This window comes from Monodon monoceros, unplaced genomic scaffold (genome assembly GCF_005190385.1).
Source record: "Monodon monoceros isolate NGI ecotype Baffin Bay Population unplaced genomic scaffold, NGI_Narwhal_1 Super_Scaffold_7, whole genome shotgun sequence".
Lineage (NCBI taxonomy): Eukaryota > Metazoa > Chordata > Mammalia > Artiodactyla > Monodontidae > Monodon > Monodon monoceros.
Genome location: NW_021703784.1, coordinates 68,939,987 through 68,959,517, shown reverse-complemented (window position 1 = coordinate 68,959,517; position 19,531 = coordinate 68,939,987). Strand labels below are relative to the sequence as shown.

Here is a 19,531-nt window from a genome sequence, read left to right as displayed (position 1 = left end):
GTAGGAAGGCTGACCCTGAGCCTCCAAGCCGTGAGAGAGCAGAGGCCACACGCAGAGGCCATGCATGGGTGCTGTGGAAACCAGCCCTGGGTCCTAGAAATTTAGAGGGACTGTGAGCCCCAGGGAGCCCCACCAGAGGGCAGCAGGAAGCTGGCCCTAGGCTCTAGTGAGTCCCTCTGCTGAGAATGTCACTGGGGGTCCAGAGGCTCCATGGAGAAGAATTTAGGTCAGATTCTGAAGGAAGAGAGTGGGAAAGCTACTTTAGGCTTGTGTGGAGGGATGGCCTGTATAGAGCTAGGTAGGAAGGAGTTAAGTTAAAATTGCCAGAGGTGGGCTTCCCTGGTGGCGCAGTGGTTAAGAGTCCGCCTGCCGATGCAGGGGACACGGGTTCGTGCCCCGGTCCGGGAAGATCCCACATGCCGCGGAGCGGCTGGGCCCGTGAGCCATGGCCGCTGAGCCTGCGCGTCTGTAGCCTGTGCTCCGCAACGGGAGAGGCCACGACAGTGAGGGCCCGCGTACCACAAAAAAAAAAAAAAAAAGATTGTCAGAGGTGAGGATGGGGAGTAGACACTCCTTTCAGGCAGGGAGGGACTGTGTCTGTTTATGCAACCACCTATACTCTTAGACCCATGTCTGGCATATAATATGCATTAAATTAATATAGATCAAATGCACAACTGGAGATACTGTGGGAAGGGACAAGGGAGGGAAGTGAAGGAACGGCAAATGTTTTGAGTGGAAGACAAAAAAAGGAATTTTTACTTATTGAGCACCTACTATATGTTGGGCAGTACCCTAATAATAAGCTCTTTAAATTCATGACCTCCTTTTTCAAGTTAGTTTTTTGGGGTTTTTTAGAATTTTATTTATTTATTTTTGGCTGCGTTGGGTCTTCGTTGCTGTGTGCGAGCTTTCTCTAGTTGCGGTGAGCGGGGGCCACTCCTTGTTGCGGTGCGTGGGCTTATCGCGGTGGCTTCTCTTGTTGCGGAGCACGGTCTCCAGGTGCGTGGGCTTCAGTAGGTGTGGCGCACGGGCTCTGTAGTTGTTGCTCGCGGCGCTCTAGAGCACAGGCTCAGTAGTTTGTGGCGCACGGGCTTAGTCGCTCTGCGGCATGTGGGATCTTCCCGGACCAGGGCTTGAACCCATGTCCGCTGCATTGGCAGGCGGTTTCTCAACCACTGCGCCACCAGGGAAGCCCATTGTTTTTTTATTTTTTTATTTTTAGCTGTGATGGGTCTTCTATACTGCACGCGGGCTTTCTCTAGTTGCAGCAAGCAGGGGCGGCTACTCTTTGTTGGCAGTGTACAGGCTTCTCATTGTGGTGGCTTCTCGTTGCAGAGCATGGGCTCTAGGAGCGTGGGCTTCAGTAGCTGTGGCATGTGGGCTCAGTAGTTGTGGCTTGCGGGCTCTAGAGCGCAGGCTCAGTAGTTGTGGCACACGGGCTTAGTTGCTCTGCAGCATGTGGGATCTTCCCAGACCAGGGATCGAACCCATGTCCCCTGCATTGGCAGGCGGTTTCTCAACCACTGTGCCACCAGGGAAGTTCCTCAAGTTAGTTTTTTGACTGAAAAAGAACACATGCTTAAGGTTAAAAAATATGAAACAAAACAAGAATTTTAAAGTAAGTCTCACTCTCATATCAGACCCATAAGCCTTCTTCTCAGAGGCTAACAATATTTTCTGCATATATTTGTAGAAATACTACATGCATGTCCCTTGAGGGTCATCTGCTCCCTCCTGCATCTTTCTGAACCTCCAGGCTCAGATTAGCACAGCATTTCTCAAAATGTGGTCTGGGACCACCTTCAACAGAATCACCTGGTGGGGACATCGCTTATTAAAATGCAGAATTTCGGGCTTCACATAGACCCCCTAGAATCAGGGTAAGGAAAAATCCCTGATTTTCCACCCCAGGCAATTTTGATACCCACTAACATTTGAGAAGCACTGACCTGACTCACCCAATCACTTCATGGAGAGAGGGCCCAGATAGCTCTGGGTACAAATCTAGGCTCCAGTATTTCCTCACTGTGGGACCTTGGCCCTGGATGAAGCACGTTACTTCTTGTCTTAGTGGGCTTGGGCTGCCTTAACAAAGTGCCACAGGCTTGGGTGGCTTAAACAACAGAAATTTATTTCCTAAAGTCTGGAGGCTGTAAGTCCCAGATCCAAGTGCAAACAGGGTTAGTTTCTGGTAAGACCTCTCTTCCTTACTTGCAGACGGCTGTCTTCTTGATGAGTCTTTCCTCTGTGGGTGTAAAGAGAATGAGCTCTGGTCTCCCTCTTCTCATAAGGACACCAGTCCTAACGGATTAGGGCCCCACCCTTATGACCTCATTTAACCTTAATTACTTCTTTAAAGGCCTTATCTCCAAATACAGTCACATTGGGGATTAGGGCCCCTATATAGGAATTTTGGGGCACAGAGACACAATTCAGTCCATAATATTTCTTATTCTTGTCCCCACCCCCAATTTAGAGTCTTCCTACCCAAGGCGTGTCTCTCCTATTTGTTCAAGTCATGTTTTATAAACCTCAGTAATATTTAGGAGTTTTCTTCATAATAAACTTTCATATTTCTCACTAGTTTATTACTAAATATTTTAATATTTAATTTTTTTTTAACTCTTACACCGCCAACTTTTTATCTGGAAAATTTTCCAACCTATAGAAAAGTTGCAAAATATACAATGAATACCCATATACCTAGATTCACCAGTTGTTAAACTTTTGCCACATTTGCTTTATCTTTCTCTATAAATCTATATAATTTTTTCCTGCACCAGGATCTTCAGGCTCCTGCAGTGCTCTCCCAGCAGCTTCAGAGCAGCTCTGGTTTTCTGGTATTTAAAGACCCACTTCTCCAAAATACTGAGAATTCTTGAGGGGAGGGACCATGATGTATGTTCTATAGAAGCTCAAGGACTTTGCAGTGTCTACTGCCGATAGACAGTTATTAAATTCAATAATAAGAGAAGTGGGATGCCCAGGTTCACACAGCTTAGTGAGGGGCAGCACCCGGAGGCAAATGCAGATCTGTTAGACCCCAAAGTTCATGCTCCTACATACTGTCTCCTTGATAGTAAGCAGACTTTTTACTGGAGAATAATGCATTATTGGTTTCTTGGAAGCTGAAAATTCTTGGGCACATGTTTCGTTGAGTTAATCATATTTTGACTCATCTTTGAACATGAACTATTTTGCATTTAAGTTGATGGCTTAGTGTCATGTACTTCAGCAGGACTGTCTAGTATAAACTAAAGTCCTTCCCCAGGGCCAATCAAGGGGAAGATCCTCTGGACAAATATCCTTTTGTCACAGGTGGTGGTGATTTGTCCTGATAATTAGGTTGGAAAGGGCCTTGGACAGATATAGAGAGGTGTGTTGGAGCCTAGGCTATGTTACATTACTACCCACACAACCTTAGGAGACCCACTTGCCCTCTGTGGGCCTCTGTGTCCTCCTTTAGAAATGGAGATAAAAACTCTTGCTCTGCCCACCTCCTAGAGATGCTATGATCAGAAAAGGGGAGAAAGCACACAAACCTTCTGTGTCTTAAATTCCATCCAACACAAATACTTGTAATTGTACTCAGCCGAGGATCATGTAGAACTTAAAAAAAATTCATTACTTTGTTTTTATAAACTGAAACATTTGCCTTGAGTAGGCAATGATCATCTGGGAAAAATTCACATCTTGTTTTGATCAGTCACAGGAGGTATCGATCCAGAATGGAACTGGCACCACATATTTGCACTCACATTCAAATGTTACTTCTTAGCCTGCAGAGTGCCTTTTCTTAATTATATAAATTGAAAAATGTGAAAAAGAATTCTCTAGGGCCTGATAGCTTGGCGTCAGTAGTGGTGCTTATTTATCTTGGGTGTATATTAGAATCACCTGGGGAGATTTAAGGTCATACCAATGCCACCAACACCAATTGTATTACTTGGGATAGGGCACAGGCATTTTGTTAAAGCTCCCAAGTAATTCTAATGGGTAGTAAGGTCTATAGGTACATGAAAGCGTGACACGGAAAAGCTAAAATGGGGGAGTGGCCAAGATGGCAGCGTAGGAAGACCCTGAGCGCACCTCCTTCCTCGTGCACAGCAAGATTACAGCTGTTTACAGAGCAACTATTGATGAGAAAGGCCCGAAGTCTAGCAGAAAAGATCTTCTACAACCAAAGATATAAAGAAGGAACCATAACAAGATGGGTAGGAGGGGTGGCGACACAGTACAGTCAAGACCCCCAGGTGGGCGACCCCCAAACAGGAGGATAATTACAATTGCACATGTTCTCCTTAAGGAGTGAGGGGTCTGAGCCCCTCATGAGGATCCCCAGACTGGGGGTCTTGCACCAGGAAGACAAGACACCAGAACATTTGGCTTTGAAAGCCAGCAGGGCTTGCTTTCAGAAGAGCCAGAGGGCTGTAGGAAAGAGACTCCACTCTTTTTTAACATCTTTATTGGAGTATAATTGCTTTACAATGGTGTGTTAGTTTCTGTTTTATAACAAAGTGAATCAGCTATACATATACATACATCCCCATATCTCCTTCGTCTTGCATCTCCCTCCCACCCTCCCTATCCCGTCCCTCTAGGTGGACACAAAACACCGAGCTGATCTCCCTGGGCTATGCGGCTGCTTCCCACTAGCCATCTATTTTACATTTGGTAGTGTATATATGTCCATGCCACTCTCTCACTTCGTCCCAGCTTACTATTCCTCCTGTGTCCTCAAGTCCATTCTCTACATCTGTGTCTTTATTCCTGTCCTGCCTCTAGGTTATTCAGAACTCTTTTTTTTTTTTAGATTCCATATTATATGTGTTAGCATACGGTATTTGTTTTTCTCTTTCTGACTTACTTCACTCTGTATGACAGACTCTAGGTCCATCCACCTCACTACAAATAACTCAATTTCGTTTCTTTTTATGGCTGAGTAATATTCCATTGTATATATGTGCCACATCTTCTTTATCCATTCATCTGTTCATGGACACTTAGGGTGCTTCCATGTCCTGGCTTTTGTAAATAGAGCTGCAATGAACATTGTGGTACATGACTCTTTTTGAATTATGGTTTTCTCAGGGTATATGCCCAGTAGTGGATTTCTGGGTCGTATGGTAGTTCTATTTTTAGTTTTTTAAGGAACCTCCATACTGTTCTCCATGGTAGCTGTACCAATTTACATTTCCACCAACGGTGCAGGGGTGCTGCCTTTTCTCCACACCTTCTCCAGCATTTATTGTTTCTAGATATTTTGATGATGGCCATTCTGACCAGTGTGAGGTGATGCCTCATTGTGGGTTTGATTTGCATTTCTCTAATGATTAATGATGTTGAGCATTCTTTCATGTGTTTGTTGGCAATCTGTATATCTTCTTTGGAGAAATGTCTATTTAGGTCTTCTGTCCATGTTTGGATTGGGTTGTTTGTTTTTTTGATATTGAGCTGCATGAGCTGCTTGTAAATTTTGGAGGTTAATCCTTTGTCAGTTGCTTCATCTGCAAATATTTTCTCCCATTCTGAGGGTTGTCTTTTGGTCTTGTTTATGGTTTCCTTTGCTGTGCAAAAGCTTTGAAGTTTCATTAGGTCCCATTTTTTTATTTTTGTTTTTATTTCCATTACTCTAGGAGGTGGGTCAGTAAAAGGATCTTGCTGTGATTTATGTCATGGAGTGTTCTGCCTATGTTTTCCTCTAAGAGTTTTAGAGTGTCTGGTCTTACATTTAGGCCTTTAATCCATTTTGAGTTTATTTTTGTATATGGTGTTAGGGAGTGTTCTAATTTCATTCTTTTACATGTAGCTGTCCAGTTTTCCCAGCACCACTTATTGAAGAGGCTGTCTTTGGAAAGATACTCCACTCTTAAAGGGTGCACACAAAATCACACAAAGTTTGACAGACAAGCAAAAGCTAAGAATGTAGCACCATGAAACCAGCTCTATAAGAAATGTTAAAGGGACCTCTCTAAGCAGAAAAGAAAAGGCCACAACTAAAAATATGAAATGTATGAAAGGAAAAATCTCATTGGTAAAGGCAAATATACAGTAAAGATAGTAATCAACCATGTATAAAGCTAGAGGAAGGTTAAAAGACAAAAGTAGTAGACTCATCTATGTCTGCAATAAGTGGTTAAGGGATCCACAAAACAAAAAGATGTAAAATGTGATGTCAGAAACGGTAAACATGGAGGGGGGATGGAGTAAAAATGCAGAGTTGTAAAAATGCATTAAAACTTAAGAGATCAGCAACTTAAAATAATCAGGTATATATAAAGATTGCTATATATAAACCTCATGGTAACCACAGACCAAAAACCTGTAACAGATATATGCACAAACACAAGAGAAAGGAATCCAAACATAACACTAAAGATAGTCATCAAATCACAAGGGAAGGGAGCAAAAGAAGAAAAAAGGAACAAAAAAGAACTACAAAAACAACCCCCAAATTAACAAAATGGCAATAAGTACATACCACTCCTGGGTATTTATCCAATGAAAACACTAATTAGAAAAGATATATGCACCCCTATGTTCATTGTAGCATTATTTATAATAGCCGAGAAGCAACCTACGTTCCCATCAATAGATGAATGGATAAAGAAGATGTGATATATATATATATGATACATACATATATATATACACACACAGAATGGAAAGCTACTCAGTCATAAAAAGGAATGAAATCTTGCCATTATTGTCAAAATGGATGGACCTATAGGGTATTAAGTTAAATGAAATAAGTCAAACAGGGAAAGACAAATCCTATATGATTTCATTTATAAGTGGAATCTAAAAAACAAATGAACAAATATAACAAAACAGAAACAGTTACAAATACAGAGCACAAACAGTTGGCTGCCAGAGGGAAGGGGAGCAAGGGAGGAGAGAAGTAAGTGAGGGAGATTAATAGGTAGAAATTTCCAGTTGCAAAATAAATGGGTCACAAGTATGAAATGTACATTGTGGGGAATATAGTCAATAATTATGTAATATCTTTTTATGGTGACAGACGGTAACTAGACTTATTGTGATGATCATTTTGAAATGTATAGAAATACTGAATCACTATATTGTATAACAGGAACTAACATAGTGTTGTAGGTCAATTATACTTTAGAAACAGCCTCATAGAAAAGAGATCAGATTTGTGTTTACCAGAGGCACAAAGGGGAACTGGATGAGGGTGATCAAAAGGTACAGACTTCCAGTGGTTAGCACTCCATGCTTTCACTGCCGAGGGCCCATGTTGGCTCGCTCGTCTGGGAACTAGGATCCTGTAAGCCATGTGGCACGGACAGAAAAAAAAAAAGGTACAAACTTCCAGTTATAAGATAAATAAGTACTAGGGATGTACTGTACAACATGATAAAGATAATAAACACTGCTGTATGTTATATATGAAAGTTGGGAGTAAAACCTAAGAGTTCTCATCACAAAGGGAAATACTTGTTTTCTATTTCTTTTATTTTGTGTCTTTGTGAGATGACGGATGTTCACTAAACTTATTGTGATAATTAATTATGTATGTAAGTCAAATCATTATGCTGTACAGCTTAAACTTATACAGTGCTGTATGTCAATTATATCGCAATAAAGCTGGAAGAAAAAAAAAGGAAAATGCTCGAACAGCACTAGCTGTCCAATTGAAATATGTGAGCCGCAAAGGTGAGCCAATATATGTAGTTTTGAATTTGGTAGTAACCACTATTTTAATAATATATTTTACATAACTTAATGTATCCAAAATATTATATCAACATGTAATCATTATAAAGTTATGAATGAGGTATTTTACATTTTTTACACTAAGTCTTCAAAATCTGCTCTATATTTTATACTTAGAGTACATATCAATTCAGACAATGTAGGCTAGCCATAATTCCCATGGCCAATGGCTGTTTGGGGTGATGCAGAGCTAGGTAATATAAACATTTTTGCTAGTAATTCATTGGATTATGTTACTAGTAACTGCAAGAATTTCTAAATCTTACCAAAACGATTAGAATGCATGCATTGCTTTTATTATTGTTTTTACATTTACAGGTTTAAATTTGAAACCAAGTTGTTATAACATTGACTATCAGTAAAGCTTTGTGGTTTTCATCATATAGGTTTTACACATATGTTTTGTATATTTTTTTATTAGGGTTATTCCTAAATTGTTTATATTTTTGCTGCTACTATTATGGGGGAAAGAGTTCAACTGATTATTAAACTATTAATTTTGTGATATTATCTTGGTCCTGAGTTTCCTTATTAATTCTAAGAGTTTAGGATTGTTCTCCATATTTTAAGGCATTATGCCATATTTTTATTGTCTGCAAATGAAGATAATTTTATTTCCTTCCCAATACTTAAGTCTTTTATTTCTGTTTCAGGTCTGATTGTATTGGCAAGAACTTCTAAAACAACCTTAAATAATAGCATCACTATAGATATGCTTGCTCTTTTTTTAAAAAATGTTTATTTTAATGACAATATTTTTAAATGTTTCATTGTTAAAGAATGTGTATGTCTGAGAGATATACTCTCAAAAGAAACATCTGGTTATTTTTAATTTTCTAATACATTTCTTAAACTTTTGAGATAATTACAGATTGCAAACAGAAGTTTGCAAAGACAGTAAAGAGGTCCCTATTTACCCTCCACCCATTTCACCAATGGTTACATCTTACATAACTACAGGACAATATCATATCAAAATTAGAAAATTAGCATTGGTACAGGGACTTCCCTGGCGGTCTGGTGGTTGACTCCTCTCTTCCACTGCAGGGGGTGTGCGTTGGAGAATTAAGATCCCGCATGCCCACATGGCGCGGCCAAAAAAGGAAAAAGAAAATTAGCATTGGTATAATGTATGTGTACATCATTCTGTAGTTTACAGAATACAGACTATATCATTCTGTAGTCATTTTACTGATTTGTGTAACCACCATTGCAATCAAGATACAGAACTATTTCATCACTACAAAGATCTCCTTCATGCCACTCTTTTATCCATCTTTCCCCTTCCCATCACCATCCCTCACCCCTTGCCACCACTGATGAGTTCTCCATCTCTGTAATTTTTAAAATTTGAGAATGTTACGGAATCATATAATGTGACCTTTTCAGATTGGCTTTTTTCACTCAGCATAATTCCTTGAGATCCACTCAAGTTGTTGTATATATCAACAGTCTGTTCCTTTTTATTACCAAGTGTATTCCATGGTATAGATGTACCACAGTTTTTAAAACCATTCAGCTACTATAGGACATTTTGTTTGTTTCCAGTTTGGGGCTATTACAAAAAGCTGCTATGAACAATCACGTATAAGTTTTTATGGGAACATGTTTCATTTCTCTGGAATGTCCAGGAGTGGGAATGCTGGGACATATGGTAAGTGAATGTTAAGTTTTTTAAGAAACTGCCCAGCTATTTTCCAGGATGGCTGTACCATTTCACATTCCCACTAGCAATGTGTGAGAGAGACAATTTCTCTGCACACTCACCAGCATTTGATATTGTCACTATTTTTCATTTTAGATTCTAACATAATTTTTAAAATGAGTGATGGTTTTCTCAAATACATCTTTTGGCATTTATTGAGATAATTTCATGGTATCTCTTATTGGATCTCTTGATGAACTGTATTATTTTATCTGTAAATATACGTATATATTTTCCTCTCAACATTGCATTTTATTTTTGGGGGGAGAGGATAGGAGGAGTAAGGGGAAGAAAGCAGGGTCCCACTGGAGTCTCCAAAGTGTATGAAACTAGTAGTATAAGTATGGGATGAGACGGCCAGGCAGATTAGATAGAAGGCCCCCAAGATTCTTTTTTCTACTGATTTCTGTAATCTAATGAAAATATGACATATGTAATTGCCTAGCACATGGTATTCAATAAATGTCAGTTGCCTTTTCTAGCAGGGTTCTCTATAGGCTAGGCTGTACCTAGACACCATCATCTTTCTCCTTTCAGGTAATGAAGGTCACCTAGAAAACTAGGCAATTAAAAGCACAACACAGTTTGAGTAATGCAGTTGGCTGGCTGGCTCAGTGTGTGGTCTGTCTCGCCATCCTCCCCACTCTACTGGGCCAGGGAGGGGCTAAGAGTACAGTTTCCCCAGTGGCTGTGCAGGGGACTCCCCAGCTTGTCCTTGCAGATTCATGTGGAGGGCTGTGGGCTGCAATGCTCTAATGCACAGTCATCTCTTTTTGATATTGATAATTGTACAGAAAAAAAGCAGACATGCATGCTGATTTCGCCAGCTGTCTTCAGGATCTCAATAGCCTTGCTGTGCTTGCTTACTTGGAAATCCACATTGTTCACATCTAGGACTTGGTCCCCTTTCTGAAGTCCTGCTCAGTGTACATCAGAGTCAGAAATCACCTTGGAGATGAAGATGCCTTGCTGGCAGGCCCTTCCTACTGATATTTGAAATCCCAACTGAGCTCTAGGGGCTTTTTTTTTTGTTTTTTAAATATTTATTTATTTTGGCTGTGCCGGGTCTAGTTGCGGCACATGGTATCTTCATTGCGGCATGCAGGATCTTTCATTGAGGTGCGCAGGCTTCTATAGTTGTGGCACGTGGGCTTAGTTGCCCCAAGGAGCTTTTTTCCTATGTTCTAGTTTTATGTTTTCAGGTCTTATGTTTAAGTCTTTAATCCATTTGAGTTAATTTTTGTGAGTGGTGTAAGATAGGGGTCCAATTTCATTTTTCTGGTGTGACCATCCAGTTTTCCCATTTATTGAAGAGACCATCCTTTCCCCATTGAGTATTCTTGGCTCCCTTGTCAAATATCAGTTGATAGCTTATGTGAGGGTTTATTTCTGGGCTCTCTATTCTGTTCCACTGGTTTACATATCTATTTTTATGCCAGTACCATGCTGTTTTGATTACTGTAGCTTTGTAGTATAGTTTGAAATCAGAAAGTGTGATGCCTCTAGCTTTGTTCTTCTTTCTCAGGATGACTTTGGCTAGTCAGGGTCTTTTTTGGTACCATATGAATTTTATTTTATTGTATTATTATTATTTTTTTTGGCTGCGTCGGGTCTTAGTTACAGCATGCAGGATCTTTTGTTGTGGCACGCCCAGTCTCCCCAGTCTCTTCATTGCAGCACTTGGGCTTCTCTCTAGTTGTGGCATGTGGGTTTTCTCTCTCTAGTTGTGGCGTGCAGGCTCCAGGGTGCACGGGCTCTGTAGTTGTGGTGCACGGGCTCCAGAGAGCATGGGCTCTATAGTTTGAGGCATGCGGGCTCTCTCATTGAGGTGTGCGAGCTCAGTAGTTGTGGTGTGTGGGCTTAGTTGCCCCGCAGCATGTGGGATCTTAATTCCCCAATCAGGGATCGAGTCTGTGTCCCTTGCATTGGAAGGCAGATTCTTTACTGATGGACCACCAGGGAAGTCCCCATATGCATTTTATTTTTTTTTATTTTTAACTTTTTTTTGAATATTTTCTTTTTTAAATTTATCTTTTATAGAAGTACAGTTGAATTACAATGTGTTAATTACTGCTGTATAGCAAAGTGACTCAGTTATACATACATATATATATATTCTTTTTCATATTCTTTTCCATTATGGTTTATCACAGGATATTGAATATAGTTCCCTGTGCTATACAGCAGGACCTTGTTTATCCATTCTATATATATATCAGTTTGCATCTGCTAATCTCAAACTCCCACTCCTATCCTCTCCCCCTCCCCCTTGGCAACCACCAGTCTGTTCTCTATGTCCCTGATTCTGTTTCTGTTTCATAGATTGGTTCATTTGTGTCTTATTTTAGATTCTACATATAAGTGATATCATATGGTATTTGTCTTTCTCTTTCTTACTTACTTTGCTTAGTATGATAATCTCTAGGTCCATCCATGTTGCTGCATATGGCATTATTTCATTCTTTTTAATGGCTGAGTAACATTCCATTATATATAAACACCACATCTTCTATATCCATTCATCTGTCAATGGACATTTAGGTTGTTTCGAAGTCTTGGCTATTGTAAATAGTGTTGCTGTGAACATAGGGGTGCATGTATCTTTTCAAATTATAGTTTTATCAGGGTATATGCCCAGGAGTGGGATTGCTGAATCATATGTAAACTCTATTTTTAGTTCTTTGAGGAATGTACATACTGTTTTCCATAGTGGCTGTACCAATTTACATTCCAACAGTGTAAGAGGGTTCCCTTTTCTCCACACCCTCTCCAGCATTTATTATTTGTAGCTTATTAAGTTTCCTTAAAACAGGGCTATTTTTAAATTTTTTTAATTTTAATTTTTTTTTTTTTGCGGTACACGGGCCTCTCACTGTTGTGGCCTCTCCCGTTGCGGAGCACAGGCTCCGGACGCACAGGCTCAGCAGCCATGGCTCGTGGGCCCAGCCGCTCCGCGGCATGTGGGATCCTCCCAGACCAGGGCACGAACCCGTGTCCCCTGCATTGGCAGGCAGACTCTCAACCACTGCGCCACCAGGGAAGCCCAGGGCTATTTTTTAAAATAAATTTATTTTATTTACTTATTTTTGGCTGCGTTGGGTCTTCATTGCTGCATGCGGGCTTTCTCTAGTTGTGGTGAGCAGGGGCTACTCTTCGTTGCAGTGTGTGGGCTTCTCATTGAGGTGGCTTATCTTGTTGCAGAGCACGGGCTGTAGGTGTGCAGGCTTCAGTAGTTGTGGCACGTGGGCTCAGTAGTTGTGGTGCATGGGCTTAGTTGCTCCTCAGCACGTGGGATCTTCCCGGACCAGGGCTTGAACCCGTGTCCCCTGCATTTGCAGGCAGATTCTTGACCACTGCGCCACCAGGGAAGTCCCAAAACAGAGCTATCTTGAATTATTTACTGGGTAAATTGCATATCTCCATGTCTTTGGGATTGGTAACTGGAAGATTATTGTGATCCTTTGGTGGTGTCATGTTTCACTGATTTTTCATGTTTCTTGAAGTTTTGTGTTGCTGTCTTTGCATTTGAAAGAGCAGCTCCCTCCTCTAGTTTTTACTAACTGCCCTTTTCAATGCATCCAAACTTGTATTTTTTTGCTTCAGTGGTGTGCTGGAACTTTACACCAAACCTGGACTTCCACAAAGACCCTCTTGTCTGTGGGTGATTTTCCAAGACAGTGTTTGCCACGGCCCCTAGACTGTGTCTGAGAGGGACTGCAGTTGGTTTGTGGGCCCCTCAGGGTCCACAGCTGGGACCAAGGTTTGTACGTCTATTGCCTGAAACATGTGTGGGTGAGACTCCTCCTGGGTCCCTTGGCATATGGTGCTGAATCCCACAGCTCCCATAAACGCACTCTTGTCCATGGATGGATGCCATATTGTTGTTGTTGAAGGCAGGACACAAATTAAGGGTATCTTATTTAGCCATGATGCACCTATATATTAATAGCAGCATACCACATACACAGTTCTGCGTTTTACATTTCACTTAATATCTCAGAGAGTATTCCATACCAGTACATAGAGATCTATCTCATTCTTTTTAACAGCTGCATAGCAACCCATTGTAGGAGTATGACATAATTTAACCCATTTTAAAAAATTGAGGTGTAATTGACATATAACATTATATTAGTTCCAAGCGTACAACATAATGATTCAATATTTGTATATATTGCAAAACATCACCACAATAAATCTAGTTAACATCTGTTACTATACAAATCCATTTTGGGGGGATAGACACTTAGGTTGTTTCTGGTCTTTTGTAACTATTGACAATGTTGCAGTGAATACTCTTGTATATATGTCTTTGTGCCCCTGTGTAAGCATTAATGTAGGATAAATTTCTAGTAGAAGAATTGCTAGGTCAAAAGGTATATGCATTTAAATTATAATAGCTGTTGACAAACTGCCTTCAATGAGACAACTATTTTATAGTCCCACCAACAATGAACAAGAATGTCTTTCTCTACAAAGTGATTTTTGCCAATCTGATACTAAAAAATCTTACCTTAATTTTAATCTGCGTTCCTCCTATTATGAGGGGGTTGAATATTCTTTCATTTGTTTAAAAGTATCACTTTTCTGGGCTTCCCTGGTGGTGCATTCGTTAAGAATCTGCCTGCCAATGCAGGGGACACGGGTGCCATCCCTGGTCCAGGAAGATCCCACATGCCACGGGGCAACTAAGCTCGTGTGCCACAACTACTGAACCTGCATGCTGCAACTACTGAAACCCATGCACCTAGAGCCCATGCTCCACAACAAGAGGAGCCACCACAGTAAGAAGCCCACTTGCCACAACTAGAGAAAGCCCGCCTGCAGCAACGAAGACCCAGTGCAGGCAAAAATAAATAAATTTATACAAAAAAAGTATTACTTTTCTATGAACTGTGTGTTGATGTCCTTTGCCCACTTAATGCATTCTTTTAAATTAATGTTTAACAACAAAGACGCTACTCTCCCCTTGTAATTTGCTCAAGAATCTCCTCAAAGGGAGGAGGCCCTCTTGGACAGGTTTTCAAGGTCCTCCACAATCACAGCTCCCTCTTTTTAACTCATATGGGCCTCCTTCCCGAACACCACTGTCTGTTCCTAAGGAAGGGCACCTTTATGGTCTCCTCAACACCCCATACCCCTTCCACAATCCCATGTTTGCTCTCTCATCCCTCTCCTCTGGGATGTGTTCTTCCCAGTCAAATCTGACCAGTCCTTCAGGGTCCAGCCATATTCCACGTGTCTGGGGCATATTCCTTCCTTCCTTCCTTTCCTTTCTTTCCTCTATAGTTGATTTACAATGTTGTGTTAGTTTTTGCTGTACAGGAAAGTGAATCATTTATACATATATCCACTCTTTTTTAGATACTTTTCCCAATATAGGTCATTACAGAGTATTGAGTAAAGTGCTATACAGTAGGTTCTTACTAGTGGGGCGCCTTTCTGAATCTAGCCTACAGTCTCACTTTCATGTGAGCTGCATCCCACCAACTACCTCCTATGTCCCTCAAAGGCTGGACCTGACATCTCCCAGAGCCCAGCTTCCTCTCTGTCCATGCTCAGTGTGCAGGGATGTCAGGGTGGAGTGTTCTTCATGCACTCAAGCCACATTTATTGACTATATATATGAGTCAGGCACTGTTCCAGGCACTGGGGATATGGCAGTGAGTGAGACAGAACAAGGCCCCTCCTCTCATCCAGCTGACATTTTACTGGTGTGTTTGTGTATGTGTGATAATGTACAACAAAAAGGCAATAAACAAACACAAATAATGTCAACTAAGTGCACAGAAGTAAAGGAATAGTGAGTGGAGGAGGGGAAAGGTCTCCTTTAGACAGTGAGGTCAGGGGAGGGATCCCCCAGGAGCGGGATCCCCCAGAAGCTGAGATGAGATCAAGGACTGACAAGGCTCCAGTCATGCAAAGAAGCTTCCATAGCCCCCATTACAGACACCCACCCCCACCCCCGCCTGGAGGGTCTGTTCTTCTAAAGATGTATGAGCTGCAGCACAGCTCTCAGCACCTGTCTGTCACTTGACAAGAATTGAAGGCAGAGACCTGTTATTCCTTCCAGCTTCAGGGCTATGTGTTGGTGTGTCGGGGGAGGATCTGCACCCTCCTGCTTCATACGCCAGCTGCAAACTTGGGAAAATGAAATCATGGCTGACCTGGGATTAACAGAGCACCTATACGTGCCCGGGTCCAGTTAAGTACTTTACACCACTGTTCTTTCATTTAATCTACAAAACAATCCCATGTAGTATTCATTACTAACTTTATTTTACAGAGGAAGAAACCGAGGCTCGGAGGGAATATGGAAGTAACCTGTTGAGGTTTCCATGGTTCAGAAAGAAGTACAGTTCCTGGAGAGAGTTGTGTCGTGGGTGTCCGGTGGGGTTTACCGGCGCATTCGGGAAGCACCCTGTCTCAGGAGTTGGCCCGCCGCGCCCTGAAGGCGGCCCCCGCCCTGCTCGAGTCTCGTGGCCTCAGGGGCCAAGGGGCGCGCGGCGGGCTGGGGGCGGGGAAGGCGCGGGGACAAAGGCCGCGGCTACAGCGCTGGGGCTGGCGGGTGCAGCGGCGAACTCCCGCGGCGGTGCCGGGACTCAGCCTGGGCCCTGGCCGCCGCACGCCCGCGCCCCGAGGGGCCAGCGCCGCAATGGAGCGCCCGGGGGCGCAGTCCGGGCCCGCGCGGGCCGAGCCCGCCTGCACGCCGCCCGCACCGCCCCCTCCCCCGCCTCCGCCCCCTCCCTCCCTCCCCGCGGCGGCCGCGGCTACTCAGTGCGCGGCGAACATGGCGGCGGCGGTCGGGCGGGACACTTTACCTGAGCACTGGTCCTACGGCGTGTGCCGGGACGGCCGCGTCTTCTTCATCAAGTGCGGCGCGGGAAAGCGGGGACGCGGGCTGGGGCGCGGGCCGGGCGGGGGTGCGGGGCCGGGCGAGCGCCCCCAGAGCGGCGGCGGCGCTAACAGGTGCATCTCTCTCTCCGCAGCGACCAGCTCCGCTGCACAACCTGGCTACACCCGCGCACCGGGGAACCAGTCAACTCTGGCCACATGATCCGCTCAGGTGGGCGCCGGGCCGGTGGGGTGGGGCGCTCGGGGGAGGGGGTCGTGCGCCTGGGTGGCCCAAGTTTGACCGGACTTTTCTCGCGTTTCCACAGACCTGCCCCGCGGCTGGGAGGAGGGCTTCACGGAGGAGGGCGCCAGTTACTTCATCGAGTGAGTGACGGGGGCGCCGCGCCTTCACCTGTGCCTCGGGGTCCGACCCGTTTCCCGCCACGCCGCCGCCCCCCCTCCTCCCGCGCGGGTCCGGCGAGTTGGCGCGCACTGCGCCGCGGCCGCACTCATGTGGGCTATTTTGTGCCTGAGTTGTGTGGCGGGCTTCAGGCGGAGGCGAGGCGGGGGCCGCATCTCCGCAGGGGGACCCGGGCGGGGGTCTGGTATCCGGCCCGATGCGGGCGCCGGGGCTTCAAACTGCGCCCGGGACGCGGCGATTGGGCGGGATTGGGGCGCTGGTGTGAGCGGTCGGACACACCTCCGCGCTGGGGTCTCGGGCTAAGCGGAGTCTGGCGGGTGCTGGGGCCGGGATGGCCCGGGGTGGGGAGAGCAGAAGTAGGGGTTCTGACTCGGGTCCAGCAACGGGGGTGGGGGGGGGGGGGGGGGGGGGAAAGAGACGAATGGCATCTCGTCTGGGGGACTTCCTTTTCGGCCACGTTGTCCGGGATGGTGGTGGAAAATCGGCACCGCAGCCCCACTTCTCCAAAGCGCGGGCCTGCGGGGGAGCGACGGGGCTGGGGAGGGGAACCGGTCAGCCAATAGCATTCCTCGAACACTAGGTGTCTTCAGCTGGCGCTTTACCGGGACTATCACTCCTGCCTCTGCTTGTCAATCACACTCCTGCCTCTGCTAGTCAGTGGCTTTTCCTCAGAAGCTCGGGAGCCTTGCCCCAGTCGTCAGGTACCCTAGACCTAGGTGTGTAGAAATGAAATCGAGGGGCAGTGAGTTAAGGCGCCGTCCTGACACTAACACTAGTATAGTCTTTAATTTCCCTCTCTGGGCGTGTACCTGGGTTGCAGCGTTTCTCTGCAACCCTCTGCCTGCTCGCAGGTGAGCTCCATGAGGTCAGAAACTGCTTTTGATCCTTTGCCCCAGTGCCTGGCACAGAGTAGGCACTCGGTAAATGTTTGTTCACTGAATGAATAAACTAGGCAAAGGATAGAGGTTGGTGTATTTTGGGGGACTGTGAGTTAGAATTCCTTTCTTCACCAACTAAAACACTGCTAGTCAGTAGTGGAGCAGCATATTCGAAGCTCGGATGGTCCCAGAACATCCCAGAGCCTCCCTCCCGGTTTGGGCTCTGACAGATGGTTGAAATCCTGATGGATGAGATTTATAGAAATGAGAACTAGCCCTGTGACTGTGGTTCTGCTCTCCTACCTCACATTTGTATTTGAGAGAGAAGTTGGGGAGCTGGCTGGGACCTCAAACCTCTTGGTCAGTGGGCCTCACTGGCTCATAACTGCATCCATTGATGTTATTAGATTTCTCCTGTGTACCACACATTGTTGTAAGCATTGGGACTACAGAAGTGAAGAGGCAGACACTGGTCGGCTGCTCAGGGAGCTTGCAATTGAGTGGGGGGCGGGGGAGGGGAGGAAGCAGAAATATAAGGGAAAAAACAAACAGGAATAATGTCAGATAGTGGTAACTACTATGCAGAAAATTAAAATAAGATGATGTGATAAGTAACTGGGTGGTTTGGTTGGATTGGGAGGTTAGTGTTGGTGTTTCTGAATAGGTGACGTTTAAGGTAAAATTTGAATGACGAGAAAGAGCCATCCTTGTGTAGATGAGGTGGCAGAGCATTTCCAGAAGAGAGAAACTGCCAGTGGAAGGGCTTTAAGGCACGAAAGAGCTTGGAGTTCAAGGAGCAGAAAGGCGGGTGTGTCTGGAATGTGGTGAACAAGGGAGAAGGTGGCAGGAGAAGAGGTTACAGACAAGAGAGAGCTGAATGGTACAGAGCTTTGTGAGCCAGGGTAAGGAGTGACACAAATGATTTACTTTTTATTTTTTTTTTGGCGGCTTGCAGGATCTTAGTTCCCCGACCAGGGATCGAACCTGGGCCCCGGCAGTGAAAGCTCTGAGTCCTAACCACTAGACCGGCAGGGAATTACCTGATTTACATTTTCAGAATGGTCTCTCTGCCTGTTCTAGAGTGGGCTGTAGGTGGGCAACTGTAGGGATAGTAGTAGGAGGCTGTTGCTGTAGTCCAGGCAAGCATCATTGATGGCCTGACTGAGGGTGGTAGGTAGCATCGGAGCTGGAGAGAAGTGGTCCATATTCATAGGTGAATATTTCAGGTGGTTTTGTTACAGAGTGAAGTTGAGGAACTAGCTGAGAACTGGAGAGGATGTACATTTGGAGGGGGGTGTCTTTTTTTAGAGGGAGATTGTAGAGCATGTTTTGTTTGGATGGGAATTATCCAGAAGAGATGGAGAAATAGATGATGCAGGAAAGAGATGGGACAATTACTGGAGTAGTGTTTCAGAGAAGGTAGGAGGGAAGGCATCCAGGGCTTAAGTCTCACTGGTCTCAGATGGGAACAGGGCATTTCATCCATTTGTGGAAAGGAAGGGGCTGAGTACCAGAGCTGATGTAAGGAGGTTGATAAGGTTGGTGAGGGGAGAGGTGGGTGTTCCTGTCTGATAGTTTCGGTCATTTTCATGAGGTACTAGGCAAAGTCTTGGGCTGGGGGACTTGAGGGATGTGTAGGACTCTATAGGCCATAGTCACAGCCTCCCAACCTTCCTGTCTTTTGCTGACTCTTCTATAGTAACTGTGTGTCAAGTCCCTGGTGATCATCTTACAGCAAGCTCTGGCTCCCTACCCCCCAGGGCCTTGGCTGTGTCCTCTCAGGCCTAGGGGAAAGCAGTATGTGACACAGTGTCCCCACGCTCAAAGGTGAACCATGTGGGGAAGCTGAGACCCTGTGGCCGCTGATTATATTTCCTACCTCCCGTGACAATTTCTTGAGAGACTTAAGGGTTTGGGGGTAATTGTTCTCCTTTTTCCTACATAAAAAATGTT

At 44.5% G+C, this 19,531-nt stretch overlaps 1 protein-coding gene across 9 annotated transcripts in view; it reads left to right on the top strand.

The window, feature by feature from the left end:
- The first annotated feature begins 16,218 nt into the window (after positions 1-16,218).
- The window catches only part of PLEKHA7 (pleckstrin homology domain containing A7), a 209,981-nt gene continuing 206,668 nt past the window's right edge, over positions 16,219-19,531 (top strand). For all 9 annotated transcript variants that reach the window (XM_029207393.1, XM_029207390.1, XM_029207388.1 and 6 more), the window contains exons 1-3: positions 16,219-16,318; positions 16,435-16,511; positions 16,606-16,663. In XM_029207393.1, the coding sequence (XP_029063226.1) occupies positions 16,236-16,318; positions 16,435-16,511; positions 16,606-16,663 (218 nt within the window). In that variant the 5' untranslated portion in view covers positions 16,219-16,235. The remainder of the gene's footprint in view (positions 16,319-16,434; positions 16,512-16,605; positions 16,664-19,531) is intronic.